At 35.2% G+C, this 16,615-nt stretch overlaps 2 protein-coding genes across 2 annotated transcripts in view; one reads left to right on the top strand and one right to left on the bottom strand.

The window, feature by feature from the left end:
* LOC128177270 (uncharacterized) overlaps positions 1–11,099 on the top strand; it is an 18,700-nt gene extending 7,601 nt beyond the window's left edge. Inside the window, exons 9-24 of the mRNA XM_052843925.1 lie at positions 1,151–1,240; positions 1,701–1,781; positions 1,890–2,006; positions 2,758–2,931; positions 3,282–3,381; positions 5,562–5,722; positions 6,086–6,185; positions 6,518–6,738; positions 6,827–6,982; positions 7,759–7,855; positions 8,158–8,373; positions 8,560–8,658; positions 9,501–9,606; positions 10,170–10,344; positions 10,472–10,594; positions 10,863–11,099. Of these exons, the coding sequence (XP_052699885.1) occupies positions 1,151–1,240; positions 1,701–1,781; positions 1,890–2,006; positions 2,758–2,931; positions 3,282–3,381; positions 5,562–5,722; positions 6,086–6,185; positions 6,518–6,738; positions 6,827–6,982; positions 7,759–7,855; positions 8,158–8,373; positions 8,560–8,658; positions 9,501–9,606; positions 10,170–10,344; positions 10,472–10,594; positions 10,863–10,973 (2,127 nt within the window). The 3' untranslated portion in view covers positions 10,974–11,099. The remainder of the gene's footprint in view (positions 1–1,150; positions 1,241–1,700; positions 1,782–1,889; positions 2,007–2,757; positions 2,932–3,281; positions 3,382–5,561; positions 5,723–6,085; positions 6,186–6,517; positions 6,739–6,826; positions 6,983–7,758; positions 7,856–8,157; positions 8,374–8,559; positions 8,659–9,500; positions 9,607–10,169; positions 10,345–10,471; positions 10,595–10,862) is intronic.
* Positions 11,099–14,040, bottom strand: LOC128177269 (uncharacterized). The gene is made up of 2 exons (XM_052843924.1): positions 13,914–14,040; positions 11,099–11,733 (listed from the first exon to the last, which is right to left on the bottom strand). Exons 1-2 carry the CDS (start codon positions 14,037–14,039, stop codon positions 11,140–11,142), a joined length of 720 nt encoding a protein of 239 aa, XP_052699884.1. The 5' UTR covers position 14,040; the 3' UTR covers positions 11,099–11,139.
* Between the last annotated feature and the right edge of the window lie 2,575 nt (positions 14,041–16,615).

The following is a 16,615-nucleotide window of genomic DNA, read 5'->3' as shown; positions in this document are numbered from 1 at the left end:
TAAAGATAGAAAATTGAAAGTTTCAGGAATGATAGATTTTTGAATTTCTAGGGCCGATCAGATAAAACTACGATCGTACGTCACTTCCGGTCCGCTCAAACAGCATTTTTGGAAAACTGTGTTTTAAAAAAAATTTAAATCAAATAATCTATAAATTTTTTTACATCAGAATATGTTTTAAACTTATCAGTTTTTAATATGAGCAGGTCGTCCGTCACTTCCGGTCGTCACCGGAAGTGATTCTCATATTTCGATTTTTGGAATTTTAAAGCATATGCGTTTTGTTGAAATTTTTGTACTAAATACAAAACTAAAAACCGTTTTAAAATCGGACAACGCATTGCGGAGATATTGAAGTTTAAAAATGACGTTTTCCGGAAATCTGCATTTCGCAGTGTAGGTTGAAAAATTAGTTTAAAAGGAAGTTAATATGATAGTAGAGCGTACCATATGTCAACAGTTTAATTGAACCCTATCAATTCAAAATCAAACGAAAGACCCACTTGTTGCTCACAACAAGGTGCTTTCAGGTAATTCAGGCATTCTTGAGAAATTAAGCGTCAAAATTTTGAAGCAAGAGTCTGAGTAGCTCAGTCGATAGAGTCGTGGACATGGCCCAGGAGACCCGAGTTCAAGCCCCAATTGCCGCAATTTTTTTTTTTTAATTACTATTTTTCGCTTAGATCTCGATTTTATCTTTGAAGTGATAAGTTTAATCTAATCTATTCAAAAATCGGACGGAAGACCCATTCGTTGCTCGCAACGAGATCGTGTCTAGTTAATTTTGTTATTGTACTTGTATAATGATAACTTATTAACATTATTTGTGAAAATGATAGATATTTTTGGTACAATATTAATTTATACATTCAAGAGGTCAAATGGTTGAAAAGGATGAATTGATTGTTTATAAATGTCTACATAGATGCTTTAATTAATTAGGGGTGCATAGCTGCTTGAGTTTCATATCAAAACTGACTGTTAGGTTTTACTGAAGTGAATAATTATTTTTTTTGGATTTTGAATTTGAAATGCAGTTAAAATGAATCTGAATGTCCAGAGGAGTAGCTTGCTGCTCTCTCCACACCAGTACTGTATTTGTGAAATTGTGAGTAATCTTTATTATACTTCATTCTTCTTTCATTAACAGGAGAACCTTAACTCAGAAACCATTGAAAAACAATTCAAGATTGTAAAGAGAGAAACCAACACAAGCACAGTCTGCCAGTTTGGGGATATGGTAAATATTGTTTATTTTCTGTCATTAGATTAATATTTATAGTAGCTTGCTGTAGCACTATCTATGTCTAGGAACCAAATACACCTTCAGTGATTTATTTTGAGATAACAAATATAGAGTAAATATATGTATCAGGTCCCAGTCAGGTGAAGGTTACTTGCCAATGTTTGTAATATATTGCCATTAATTGATAACAAAGGTATCAAATGACTGTATGGTTTACATGACTGTGTAATGTATTACTAGGCAGTTATGGGGGGCATTGATATTATGAATGACAATGATTTAAGGGGGAAAAAAATTTTTTTTGATTATCTCATAAAAAGTACAATCATGTTAAAGTTATATGATATATATATTGAAATATTAAAGCTAGAATATAACAGGATGTAACAAAAAGTTGTCAAGTTTTATTTAGAACAATTTTACATCCATTAAGTAATATGTTTTGCTCTTTCAGAAAATTGACTCAATGACTGTTAGCGAGTTCCAGGGATCGAGCCAGTCCAATCAAATAGTGTACCCCATTCCCGACCCAAATGTATGTCCAAATTTTTTTTTTTTTTTAATTTTCATAAACTAAAAAGGAATGGTGAATCCTTTGTTTTAAATATACTAGTCTTATATGAGTTTTGATGATTTTACTCAGGTTGGTGCAGTACCGTCCGAGGATGTGGATCTACACATCAACATGAATTTATTCAAGCTGGCTTCAACAGCAGAGGACAGAAAATACTACTCTGAAAAAATAGCACAGGAGTCTATGGTAAGCGTGGACATATATTATATATAATCGTGTGGTCATTTATTCAGTGGGTTCTTGGTTTGACTGTTTGTTTATAACCCTCCATCACCAGATGAGCGCGCAGCAGAATAGGAACGTAAAACTACCGGAGTTATATGGACAGTCGGCATTGGCCAGGGTACATTTGTAGCTCAGTGGAAGAGCCCTTAAAATTGCAAGGGTCCTGGGTTCGATTCCTTGTCAAGCTATATAGATTCATTGTATATTTGCTCATTCCTCCCGTCACACTACAAATAGTAAAGGGGAGGGGGTGAAAAATGCAAAATATAGTTCACCTATACATTATTTCTCTTCAAATGTTTTTTATAAACTAGTTTTACAGTATATTAAAATTGTACTCACGAAGTTACACATGTAAACATGACTACAGCAGTATAATTATACACGTGGTAGAACAGTACAATACATCCACAAATTATGCTCATGTTTATTAGTGATATTCTGTATTCATGTTCCTGTGAATTAACAGTCATTAGCAATTAAAATAATATGTAAAACAAATATCAATATCGTTAAGTTGATAATTGAATTGGTACAATGTCCTGTAATCTTGCTTTCATAGAACAAGTTGTCGTACTTACATTAAGTAAACAAGTGCATGCATGTTGGCAAATTGACATGTTTGTTGATTTATGCAAGTTAAATTTAGAATAAAAAAATCATCTAACAGATTATTGAAGCATTTGTTTTTCAAACTTCCATTCAATTACAGAAACGAGGAAAAGTGGCTCCACTTATACAGAAAATTGTTTCCATAGCAACCAATAGCAACAACAGACAGGTGGAGAGGATTATGAAGGCCCGGATGGGACTGTTCCGACACGAGTGCTACAAGGCGGCGGTGGAACACCTGGCCGATACCTGCCCTCAGCTGGAACTCCGACAGGTAAGTCTATCTTGATGAATAATTCTTACCCACTGTTTTCAAGATTAATCCTACAGATCAGCTTAAACATTTTATCTGGACTTGCTTATGTTGATTTTGTCAGAGATCAGTAATCTCAGACATTAGATTTATTTTTTCCCAAATCAAAAATATTTTTGACTTTTTCGCATTTGTTGAGATAAAGTTCAATTTTATTTCACTCACTACATGTACTAAATTTTTTTGTTGAACATGTATTGTAGAAAAGAATACCTGAAATCACAATTTAAAATGAAACTTACATAATTTTTTTTTTCTGTTATGAATGATTTCATTGTCCATTTGGTGATTTACTCTGGGTTTTTTTCCAGCAATTTGGATATGCTTTCAAACATCTGTATGCCTTTGTGAACCTATGTGAGGAGAGTGTGCCCACAGAGACCATTATAGAAGCCATTACCAAAGGCTGCAGCCTAGAAATGTAAAGGAAATGGGTCCTACAAGACACTCTAATACTAACATTCCAGAAAATAACTGTTCACAATATAATGTACATCATAATCAAAATTTGTTTTTATGAAAAGCTGATTATCCCTGTGGCCAAAGTTCCTGTGATTTACATGTAAATGTATCTATACTGTTTGAAAATGTAATACATATTTTGTTAGACTCTGCTGATTTTTTGATACAAATTCATATCACTTTTGCTAGTTTCAGTAGGTATTGTCTTTTGATACATATTGTTATATTCTATATACTGTAGTATATTGTATTGTACCCACCTTGCCCAGTGATTATAGACTATGGTTGTTTCAGTGCATTGTTAATGCAGATAAATGTGCTTCATTCAAGGTATACAGGTATACAGGTATACTGGCTGGTTGTACATGTACCTTATTTGTTTTCTTGTTTGTTTAATATTGAAAGACACACACACTTCCTACAATTTGGTCAATAAATTCATTTCAGTATTTTGTTTTCTTTATGTTCATGGTTTATAAATATCATAGTAAAAGGAGGGTAGCCATATGACTAGAAACTGCTTTACACAAAGGAACGTATTCGAAATTAAGCACTTAATTCTGAGTGCATTACTAAAACATTAATACCTTAAGTTTGTACAAAGGTAAAAATAGATGATTTAATACATATTGAATACATATTGATATATTGAATATTTAAGACATGAACTAAATGTCTTCCCAAGTTATACGAGTATAACCTGGGTTGGGGAAATCCGCGAAGCGGATTATATTATAAAAGGCGTAAATTGCTCCAGCCCAGGTTATACGAGTATAGCTTGGGTAGAAATTGAGTTAATTCCTTATCATTTAACTTTCTTCAATTTGCTGTACAATTGAGTCCGTTTTACTTTTAAAAATGATATTAATCTGTTCAAAATTCAAAAGAAACGTCAATTGGATTAGTACGTTTTTGACGTTGGTGCATTGTGACGTGTAAACCAGGTTATACAAATTTAACTAATTTTTTCTATCCAATCAAATGCCGCGTTACAACCAGAATTACATTAATTAGAATTAACTAGCATTTTTTTTGGGCGGGGGGGTGGGAGGTAATGTTTGCCAATAGAGGATCGATCTCATATCGAGACTAAAAAATGTGACTGTTGTAAGTTTAATTTGAAAGAGTGTGGAAAATGGAGCAGAGGATCTGAAATCTTTTTTTAATAAGATCAAAACTTCAGCTATCACTTTCCAAAAAAAAAAATCCCATATATTCGCAAAAGGTTATTTTAGGTCGAAGATCATCATCCCACAAACAGCTAGAAGTTTTCTTTGCGTTAAAATTAATAATTTGACTAGCTTTCTTCGTATAATTTCTACTACTAATACTCGATACAGTGTATTCAACATTTTTGGGCCATCTACATGTAATTAGATACGATCAAGTAAGAAAAATTGTTCATTGCAAAATTAAATCCCTTTTTAAATTAATAATTAAAGAAATATTTCTGCTGAGAGAGAGAGAGAGAGAGAGAGAGAGAGAGAGTAATAGTAGTTACATGTGCTTTTATAAGCTTTCTCTTCTTAGTACCTCGTACCTACAAAATCTTATCAGGTCTCGTGAATTTTTAATTTACTTGTATGCTATTTTTATTGAAATGAGATGATAAGGGCCAATAAAACGTGCCGACAGACTTATCATTTCCTGGGATAATAATGTAGATGGGACGATAAATTGAGGGGCAATATTAGTATTCGACAGTGTGTACATGATGGTACCGATCATAATTATTCGAGTACTACAGCCTACCTTTGTATGGGACACGCATATTAAACAAGGGGAGGAAACATGGGGCAATGGCTATTACTCCTTCTCTGTATTGGTAAGTAATTTGAACTAAATATCCTTTTGAATGAAACAAAAGTGATAATGAATTTAAATGTGATAATGAATTCAAATATCTTAACATTTAAATGAATTGATTAGAACATATTTTTATTGTTCTAATATATAACTGGGATTTGACACAAGATCTGAAACTTAAATTACTCGCTCCCTACTTAATGAAGTATAATTAACCAGTTAATGGAATTTTTAAAAAAACGTTCTAAAGAACTCGCACAAAAAATCGATACTGTATTGATGTGATCTTCCTTATTAATTATGAGTACCGATTATTTCTATAGGTCTGGTTGACTGTGCGTACAAGCGGTGGTTGTCCAACACAAATTTTGGGAACCCCGCGAACTGGAATGCTGGTCGAGCGCCGTGTGGTAACGATGTAGCGGTGATTCATGACGAGAGCGCCGCGGTTTTCCTTCAGGTCAACACCACCGTCAAGCAACTGGTTAGTGGAACCAAACAACTGTAATAATTAATGCAATAAAACCATTGTAATATAACCATTGAATAAATTAACAATAATTGTAAAATATATTAACCATTGTAATTATTATTGCTTTGTAACCATTGTAATAAATATTTTGATATTAGCATTGTAATAACCATTGCAATACAGCCATTGTTACAGCCATTGCAATATAACCGTTGTAGTAACCATTGTAACAACCACTGTAATATATAAAATGACCCTGTTGCTGGCACTTGGCACGGCTTACACAGCTTGCCATAAGATAACCATATAAAAATTATGTCATTGATTGTTTGCGGTAGCTATTTGATGAACTAAAGTTTATTTTTGTCCCCTCAGTTGATGCCGATGAATGGAGAAGTGGTGTTCGGATCTGATGTTGTCCTTGGCTTCACGGAACAGCCTGATCATAGCGCCTCATGTACGCCGTACAGCTCTAGTAAGTCTTGTTAACAATGGCTGCACTTATATACACTCTGTAACGGTGGTAAACACCCCAAGCGCTTTTTTAAAACATAGACTTGATTTCTATCTGACTGTACTGTATGGTATTAATTATAAATTGCAACTAAAATGATATTACTCAACAAATTCCAAAAGTAATATTATCACACATTTCTATTATGAAACTACATTGAACATTTGAACGAGATGCATGTATGTTTGAATGTTGAATGTACGATTTTTTTTCATGATTCAGTAGACCTTATAAAGGAATTGCTCTGATACATTTTGCGCATTTCACTAATCTTTACGTTCTCTTTCCTACAGATGTCGAGTTTAATGTCACCTATCCCAGAGACTGGTTCGACTCCAACAATTGGTGCGAAACGGATTCAGAAACTGGGGACTGCAAAACCATTGCCCGGCTAGATTCTGAAAAAGTGCCCTGCATGAATGACGATGTTGTTTATCCAAGCGGAAACTCATTCTACGTTAATTTAGAGACTGGAATTGATATTAAAGTCAATACTTTCAAAATTACAGGAAAAGTATGTTTTGGAATATACATGTATTCAGTTTATGGTATTTTTAACTTATAGAGAAACGTACATTGTACCTAAGTACTTATTTTTATAGGCGTATACCACGACGAGTTTTCAGTCCTTTCTGTCCACCGATCAAGGCAAAGGGATGTTTCCCCTCCCTAACAACGGCCAGAGATCGTCAGTCACCATACAGAGGCGGCCATGTAACGACCCCACGGGGTGTATGTGTGGAAACAACAAGGGGGAGGTTTGTAGCGCCATCGGCTGTTCGTGATCACTCATCCTCTATTCTGTTCAGCTTAACAGTGTAATAATCATAATGCATTGATATGTTTTAGTTTTTTGATTTAAATTATTCGCCATCATTTATGTTTGGATCAACTTTGAATCTTGATGTGTGATGTCTTTGAGTATACGTGCATATGTAGTCGTTTACAGTTGGCGCATGCTCGTAGATTGTCAGTGGTCTTTGCCATAAGCTGTCTACAGTTGTTGTTAAGCTGCTCGTGGTCTTCATGGCCATCTACATTGTATTCATTTAGTTGTTCATCACCGTTATTGTGTTTCGGTATCCACACATTTGTGTTTAGTTGTTCACTGTCTGTGTTTATAGTGTGTCTAGTTGTTCACTGTTTTTGTCTAATTGTTCACAGTATGTGTTTTAGTATGTCTAATTGTTCACTGTTTTTGTCTAATTGTTCACAGTATGTGTTTTAGTGTGTCTAGTTGTTCACTGTTTTTGTCTAGTTGTTCACAGTATGTGTTTAGTGTGTCTAGTTGTTCACTTTTTAATGTGTCTACCCATATAATTGTTTACATCTCTGATTAATTGTTCAAGGTCTATTGATATTATCTAATTGTTTATAATTCACAATATTTGTTTCCAGTACTAAAACATGTAATGAGAACAGTTTTACTGCAGGCTTCAATGTGTGCATATATATTGAAGATTTGAGTATATGTGAGAGTCATTTTATCTATTCCGAGGTAAGAACTCCGAAATCTACAATTGTTCTATCTTAGGTTTTGAATCGTATATGTGTCATACAACGAAAGAGATGCACCAAAGCGCAATGTAGAACACCATTGAAACCAGTCGGACATTGCTGCGACTTGTGTGGTGAGTAAAATATTAACAAATCTGGGGTAGGTTTTTTTTTCAAGTCAACCACAAGTTTCTTATGCCGTATGGAGTATCAAGATACAACATACATGTAATTATTTACAAATAATAGACCTATTTTATCATTTTTTAAGCCGGTGAGTTGGAAGCGAGTCCCCATATGCTGTTGTTGTTAAACTTGTATATGAGTTGTTTTATATTTCTGGGATATACATACGAGTTTTGCAAATTTCCCAGCAAAAAATTAGATTTCGTGATTTATGATATGTAAATTCTAATTTGCATTGAAATTTTGTAAGGTGGTGTCGCTGTCATGAAATTTGGAAGCGGGTTCCGATTTGATACTCTAGTGAATGGGATTCGGAGAAACCTCATCGACGGAAAATCGGAATACAAAGATGTCCAAGTAATCACCTCCAAAATCTCGGAGGACGAGATTCAGATGGTACTCTTGGACACAGATGGGGTGCGTGCGTCACAGCTGACTAGGGAAATAGCAAAGGAGGTGCAAAATGGTATGTTGAACAGTTTTTAAAAGTGCAAATGGTAAAAATATATTATATTTAATTAAATGCAATATTTTTTTTTACTTTTGTTCGAAGCATCATACGTACTTTGCATGAAAAATCAGAAGTTGGTTGAACTTATATCGGTGTGAGGTTTTATGGGTAAAATTTTGTTTTGGCCTATTTTTTTTGCAGACATTAACGCGGGCGGTTTCAAATATAGCGTTCTGAGTGTGAGAGTGGACGTTTCTTCTGGGGGAGGCAGCACGGGCCCGATATCCGGCGCACAGACAGGTAAGATTCTTCTTCAGAATAAATATACAATTATTTAATGCTTGAGCAGTCAATAGACCAGAATATTTTTCCCGAGGTGCAGGGAACAGCTCAGTATGATCTATTGCCCGAGGCCAACGGCCGAGGGCAATAGATCATACTGAGCTGTTCCCTGCACCAAGTATGATCTATTGCCCGAGGCCAACGGCCGAGGGCAATAGATCATACTGAGCTGTTCCCTGCACCAAGGGAAAAAATTCTGGTCTATTGACTGTTCAAGCATCAAATAATTGTTTTATTACCTTATTCCTTATTTAGTTTTCGGGGTTTACAATTTGCATATTGCAGATGGTTTTCGTGCCATTATGCAATATACTCAGATTTTTTTTTTCATCTTTTACATGCACAAAACCTGTTGCATGCATTACAACATCTCAATTCAGTAATAGTTTACACAAAGAAGGGGGAGTCTTCAACCCATTAGATTTGAAATAGTCTTTTACCTTATATAAAGCTTTAAAACTGTTGATTATTTGATACTTCATTTTGATAACATTGAAAGGATGTAACATCAACATACCCACGTTCTGAAATACGTTGCCGGTCCAATAGATCGCAGTCTATTGACCGGCAATCCAATAGATCGAATTCTATTGACCGGCGGTCTAATAGATCGCAGTCTATTGACCGGCAGTTCAAAATAGACGCAAATATTTAATTTGTAATAAAACAACAAAATCCCTTTGATTAGGTAATAAAAGATATTATATCAGTTACCAATGAATGATTTGTACCTCGAAGCAAAACAAAATAGTTGTCATATCTTTAAAATAAAAGTTTTTTTTCTAAATTCTTTTAATTAGCGGAATCAATCCCCAACGGAGAAATAGCGGGCATTGTTGTCGGAGGGGCAGTGGTGGTTGGATTGCTTATAGTGGTAGCCATCTTCGTATATAGAAGAAAACAGAGGTATCTTTTTCAATTCCTCTCATTCCCATTGATACACACAGAAGATCCCATGCATAAATTAAATCCTTATACATGAACAATCGTTCTTACCTATTTAACTCTTCATTCTTGCTATGTATTTCTAACAACCACAACTTGTTGTAATCGCTCCATATACGTTAATCATTTCTCAAAATAAGAAAGAAAACTCGTTGAATGTATATTAACTTTGTTAGCAACCTGGGCTGCATTTTACAAAAGAACTTACGACAAAGTCGTAAATATTTACTGTCTTGTAAGATGATCTTTAGAGAACCAAATTGACATAAAACCATTTGTTTACAAATACTTCAATTCCCATAATTATATTTTCCAGCCATAAGAATAATTCATTGATTAGTTGGTGACTAATTAGCTTTCATTAATTTGGTCGTAAGTCGTAAGTTCTTTTGTAAAACGCAGCCCTGGTGTAAAGATAAAGCATACACATTTATTAAAAAAAAAACCTCTACTGTTATAGTCCAATACATTGCTAGGATTAATTCATTAGCCGTTTTTAACATGTGATTTGCTTTGCATTTTAGTCCAACCGATGAATTGGGATTCAAAGTTTTTGATAAAATCAGTTTCAAAAAGCCAAACTTCCGGAAGCCTCGAGTTGAAGTTCCCCCTTCTTTTGGCTTCCGGTTTGGTGGACCGGAAAATGTTGGTCCATCGCAGGGTTTCGATAACCCGATGTACGGAAACAACCCACTGGAGGTAAGATAAATAAATACAATATTCAGATGATGACAGAAAATTGACATAGGCTTAATGATTATACTTTAATGATAGATGATGATAGCGTAAATAATTTTAATATTCATTTGGTATTTTTTATGTACAGAACGAAAAACCAATGGATATGGAAATGATGCCAAGTTCCCTTGGTCTGGAACAGGAGGAACAACCAACTTTCGACTCTTCCCGGGGGTTTGATAACCCACTGTATGACAGCCCACCATTAAACGTGCGTTGTTATATTATGATATTGAAATTAGTTATCCTATGCTAGAACTCGTAGAATAAATTGATATGCCAAAAAAAAATGAAAAAAAAACTTGCATGCAATTGTATTTTCTTTTGTTCAACTTAATTAATTTACGGTCACGATTCATGCAAGTTTTAATTAGCGCATAATGATAATAAGTTTTTTTTTTTTTACATTATAAGTAACTGCATGTCATGAATATTATATCGATTCCATATTTAATACTAAGTAATAACTGTATCTTTAGGAGTCAATGTTTACGGATCCCTCAGTTGTTGAGAAAACTTCTGACCTGGGATCGAGACCAACAAGCTTTGTGAACCCTATGGCCATGGTAGAGGACAACCCACAGACTTAATGACGCCTCTCTCTCTCTCTCTCTCTCTCTCTCTCTCTTCTCAATTTTTTCTCAATAATTTGCTTTCACTACATGTATGTCAAATTTTTCAAACGTAAAATTCAATAAACTTTTTTTTTCTGACAATATTTGGGTTTTTTATGTTGTTGTTGATACATTAAATGCACTAAAGAACACTGTTAACATTCAGAGCTTCGTTGTTTGGACTACTTCCTGATACAACTTCACGGTATTCTCTGTCAATATATTCACACACCGTGGACCCGCTCATTAGGAATGGGAAGTTTTCGGTCTCTCTCTGCCTCCTCGTCATCTGTTCAGTCTGACGATTTACGCCGTGGGCTTGCACCACTGGCGTATATATCTGTTCGTGAAGCGAAGACTGCACTCTGTCAATATCCAATGTAATCACAGAATTCACTGTCGGTGTGGTCCTGTCGCTATTTATAGACGATTCAGACGAAGTCGTATCACTCCATTCAATACTCTCAGACGAGGAAGAAAGCACATCAATATCTGCGTACTCGTGTATAACGTCAACATTTTCTGATATAGTAGATATGACGTCAGCGCTTTTTGCGGCACTATGATTCACATCTTCTGTGTCGTCTTTATCTTCTTCATCAGTCATTTCATTGTCATTGGGATAGCCTCCAAAACTGACGATACTGACAGCTGCTTCCTCTAGGTCGTCGTCCGATAACCGTGTGGCGGAAATGGAGGATATGTCGTTGTCGTCATCATATGCCCCATGTACTCCCTGTGGCAGAATAAAGATTAGGATATTATAGTTTTCAGTGAAACGTATACGAATGCAAATATTTGTCTTATTATGAATATCTACAGTAGAATGTATAAAATTCAGATAATTAAAGACCGCGGAACATTAACTGCACCCCTGCGAATGTGTTCGGAATGTTTTCTTTATCGTTGCTAAGTAAGTAATAAATCCAGAGGTGCTCGAATGAAAGTTCACGAGACTTCACCAATATTTGTTCACTTCCTGTGAAATTTCGAGCGGAAGTATAAGTGTTCGGATAATATTCTCAAAATACGTAAGTACTGGTCGTTTTTCATATCATATCCTACTGTGATTTATGTTAAAACGGGAAAAGCTTTCAAGATGTATGTCTTATTTTACCATCTAGCAGTTATTTATATTAAACGATAATATTCAGAACAGAGTTATCGTTCGTGTGCAAACACGTGTAGAGTGGTTGAAAATATAACCATTGGGTTGCTTAATAAATTCATAGCCATGTTTGATGCTTGTGGTGTGCAATACCATGTTTTAAAAAAAAATAATGGGTGTCTGTTTTGCATTAAAACTTAGTATATCGAGCCATTTTCAAGGTACATTCTGCATAAAATGGTAAAGTCTGTTTCACTATTGATGTTATTACTAGTCTGTCCCAAGATATTTTTGCCGCATATTTTCTTAAATTATTCAATATTTATAAATACCTCTTGGTTCAGACGATGTTCATTCAATAGTATGAAAAAATCCCAAGATTTCCCCTTTGAAACGCCCCCTCTAGCTTGTCGGGTATCAGTACACGGCTAAAAATAAAAAGTCTACGAGGTTTTTCCATTGCCAAGGAGATGAAGACGCCCGGATGATAACGTTAAAAAATTGCGCGAGGGGTCCCGAGTATTTCCGAATGGAGAAAAGATGTCAACATTCCCCATTATAAATCTCCGTAGGAAATCTGTTTTCGTTACGAGGGAAAAATGATAATGTGTGAATGAAGTTATCTTGGGAATTTTCCCTTCCATCGATTTTGATTGCACTTCAGTCACAGGTATGTGTATTTTTATTAAAAATCGTTCAAATATGCAGCAAAAATAACTTGGGACAGACTATAGGTCAGGCGCGGATCGAAAATTAATCCTCAGGAGGGATCTCTTTTAAGCATGTTAGTTGTTGAAACAGCAGACAATAACTAATTTTTGTATAGTCACATTTCTAGAACACATTTTATTCACCAATTGATGAAGATAAAATTTAAAATCAATAAATCTCTAGATTTTATATTTGACTACTATATTAAGAACCTAGATACATGGACTGTGAAATAGACTTTATACACAAGGTACGATTTTTACTGCGAAACTGAAAGGGTCAAATAAAACCACGTGGTCTAAAATTTGAATGACAATAACATTCGCAGGGGTGAACTGGCAAGATTGGAAATATACAGCTTACGTCAAGTTCACCTGTTGCAGTCAAAACGTTTGATATGGGTGGGAACAAACTGAGCGGACGTCTGAGAAAACATTGGATTGAAACTAAAGTTATAGGAAGTGTATTTTCAATCCACCTCAGCGTTTCTAACTTGCTTTAGAGTAAAATAATCGGATTTTACCAATCAGTATAAAATCACCAAAGATGAGAAGATCACATTTCTGGAGAGATTTCCTACGCAAGGCAAAGCATTGTCCGGGGACTTCCAAAAATCAGTCGTCACAAGTCTGAAAGTGCAAGTTGATACGCGGTTTATTCCAAGAAGAGAATAATTCAAATTCTAATTTAATAAATTAATATTATATACCCATGATTATATAAAATGTTTATAATTATACGAAGTCATCGGACGATGCTTTGCATTGCGTATAATCTATCCTGCGGGGGTTTATTCGTTTGACAATTATAATGGATTAAATTTTCAATTATGACTTCCCATGCAATACATTTTTAAAAATGAGAAACTATGTACATTATATAGACCTAGTACTTTTCGAAAATTGTCAATTGTGTGTTTAATAATTCATTATCCAAAAATTTAAGTATCATTCTTTGAATTGATACTTCTTTGATATTCAGTCTGTAAAAAGCGAGCATGCTGTAGGAGAATGACACCCACACCTCATCCACGTGACCATTACTTTTTTCGATACTTAATTACAAGTTATTAAATTGATATTAATTACTGTTTGTACCTTTGTGAAGGTGACCTTCCTCTTCTTGTAGAGAAACCAGAGTAAACCCACCGTCAGAACACTAGCTGCGCATATTGACAGTTTGGTTGACGTCTTCATTTTGAAAATGGAATCTGATGACGTCATAATCGACTTACGTTACAAATAGCGCTAAAAATACAAACATTTGCCGATATATGGGCCAAGTACGCATGATTCAAAACTCAATTTTTATATTCACGCTTTGCTCGGTAACATAATGGTCTTACTGATTTAATCTATGCCATTTTTATTGGCGTGTTCCCATTTCGCCTTAAAAATTAATACAGTTAAAAAGGGTGTAAAATTATATGTAGTAAGGTCAAATGATATTTGTTTACCGAACATGTACTACTGTAAAAAAAAATAACTTGTAAATTGACAACATATTTCAATAATAATTACTTAAATTGCAAAGTAAAAAAAACGTTATTTAATATAAAACAGGCACGTAGCATCAGGAGGGGGGGGGGGGGGCGGGGCACTTTTTCTTGCACCAACAAATTTTCTTAAATTTACGTATAAAAAATTAAATTGAATTATCATGGAGTTGCCCCCCCCCCCCCCCATGTTTTTGGGGAGTAGGTAAAAAAGTGGAATGAAGGAACGGAAATGTAGAGTGAAATTGAGTTGTAAGATAATACGCCAGCCCCCCCCCCCCCCCCCCCCCCCCCACGGATTAGGATTTTAAAGAATTCGGAAATTGAGTCCCTCCCCTCCCCCCCCCCCCCATGTTTTTTGGGAGTAGGTAAAAAAGTGGAATGAAGGAACGGAAATGTAGAGTGAAATTGAAGTTGTAAGATAATACGCCAGCCCCCCCCCCCCCCCCCCCCCCCCCACGGATTAGGATTTTAAAGAATTCGGAAAGTGAGTCCCTCCCCCCCCCCCCCCCCCCCCACACACACACACATACTTTTCTTTTGGAATTTGTTAAAAAATGGAATGAAAGTACGGAAATGTAGAGTGAAATTAAAGTTATAGATACTACGCCAGCCCCCCCCCCCCGCCCCCCCCCCCAATACCGGTGATGCCATAAAAAAATAGTAGTACTTAATTTGATGTTTATACAAGTTCCCATCTCCCCTTAATTTACCCCAGCGCTTACTAATAAACCTTTGACTGTCAAGATATTTGCGATCTTAATTTGATAAAAGTGATAGACAATCCCTGAATTTGTTAAGTTTTACAGACATTTTGTTATACAATACTACCGGTATACCAACATAAATCAATACAGATGAATACAATGATATTTAAAAAAAACTTATCATTTCGGCATTCTGGAAACGGTTAAGGTCAAGATCTAGTAAATGGTTCCAGACTGTCTTTTTGGTGCTAGAACCATTATGACGTCATAATTGATTTGATGAATCTTTTCCCGTATTTTACGGCTTTAAAGGAATTATATAGAAAATAAAACAATATTTAGACATTCTATATTTAATCATGGGAAAAGTAATCCCGGTACCTATATTCAATTTGACATCATTTTAAAGAGGAGGCCAGGAGCTTGTTTAATGCCGTTTTTAGAGACACTGTAGGCATTCTAGATATATTTCATTACTCAAAAATATACAAAACTCGGATATTTGTTACTTTTATCCTTCACATTTCATAAAAAATGATTGGTTAAAACATGATTTTTCATTGCGTTTACCAAAAAATTAAGCCCGGGTACACCCTATGAAACAAAGATATTGTTATGAAGCATCATTAAAAGAGTTTCTATCTTGAATTTCATAAACCTGTAGGCACCTTTCATTTACTAGATCTTGACCTTAAAAAGGATTTACATGAAAAGGTGCCAACAACCCATAATTAAAATATATGTATATGGTTTATGAACATGTTAGAATAATGAAGACGAATTGTCGATCATTCGTGGGAATAATATTCATAATATTCCATAAATTTTGAAAAGGTGATAAATGTACAGTGACACTAAATAATATAGGTAAATAGATAATATTACAAATTATTACTAAGCAGTAACTCGACAAGATGAGATAATCTATCTTCTATCTTGACTAAAATTCTTTGGATTTGCAAATGCTTCCATTCACAAAACTAACAACTAACAACTAACGCCAATCTTTCTGCCCAATTGCAAAAATTAAGTTGTGAAATGAATGATTTGAATGAACGACATGTCGACCTACAGTCACGGAGCATGAGGGAAAATTTAATCTTTCATGGAATTGTCGAAACAGATAACGAAAATTGTGAAGACAAGTTAAAAGAGTTCATTGCAGAAAAGTTAGACATAAGGCACACCGTAGAATTCCATCGAGTTCACAGAATGGGGCGCAGGGTGCACGGAAAAACGAGACCCATCATTGCGAAGTTTGTTCAATTTAAGGAACGGGAACTAGTGCGGAAATCAGCTTTTACTAAGCTAAAAGGAGAACAAAATAGAAATTATGGAATTAACGAACAGTTTCCGCGTGAAATTAATGAGAAGAGAAAATTACTCTATCCTTACTATAAATCAGCAAAAAGACAGCAGAAGCGGGCCCAACTCATATATGACAAACTTTACATCGATGGCGATTTATTCACACCCCCACCCCAAGATGACACAAACAATCCACAACTAGATCCTCCGACACGTTCTGGGCCCACCGAATCGAGACGGCTATCAGCAGCGGCACCGACGTTCACACCAAGACCCAGGGGCGGAGGTC

Source organism: Crassostrea angulata, chromosome 3 (genome assembly GCF_025612915.1).
Source record: "Crassostrea angulata isolate pt1a10 chromosome 3, ASM2561291v2, whole genome shotgun sequence".
Classification (NCBI taxonomy): domain Eukaryota; kingdom Metazoa; phylum Mollusca; class Bivalvia; order Ostreida; family Ostreidae; genus Magallana; species Magallana angulata.
The sequence above is the reverse complement of the archived record's forward strand: the minus strand, read 5'-3'. Positions and strand labels throughout refer to the sequence as shown.

Bases quoted from the DNA above. Each gene is read 5' to 3' on its own strand.
- LOC128177269 (XM_052843924.1), bottom strand. From the start codon at position 14,039: ATGACGTCATCAGATTCCATTTTCAAAATGAAGACGTCAACCAAACTG. The intron at 11,734-13,913 runs GTACAAACAGTA...ATTCTGCCACAG, and splicing joins GGAAGGTCACCTTCACAAAG to GGAGTACATGGGGCATATGA.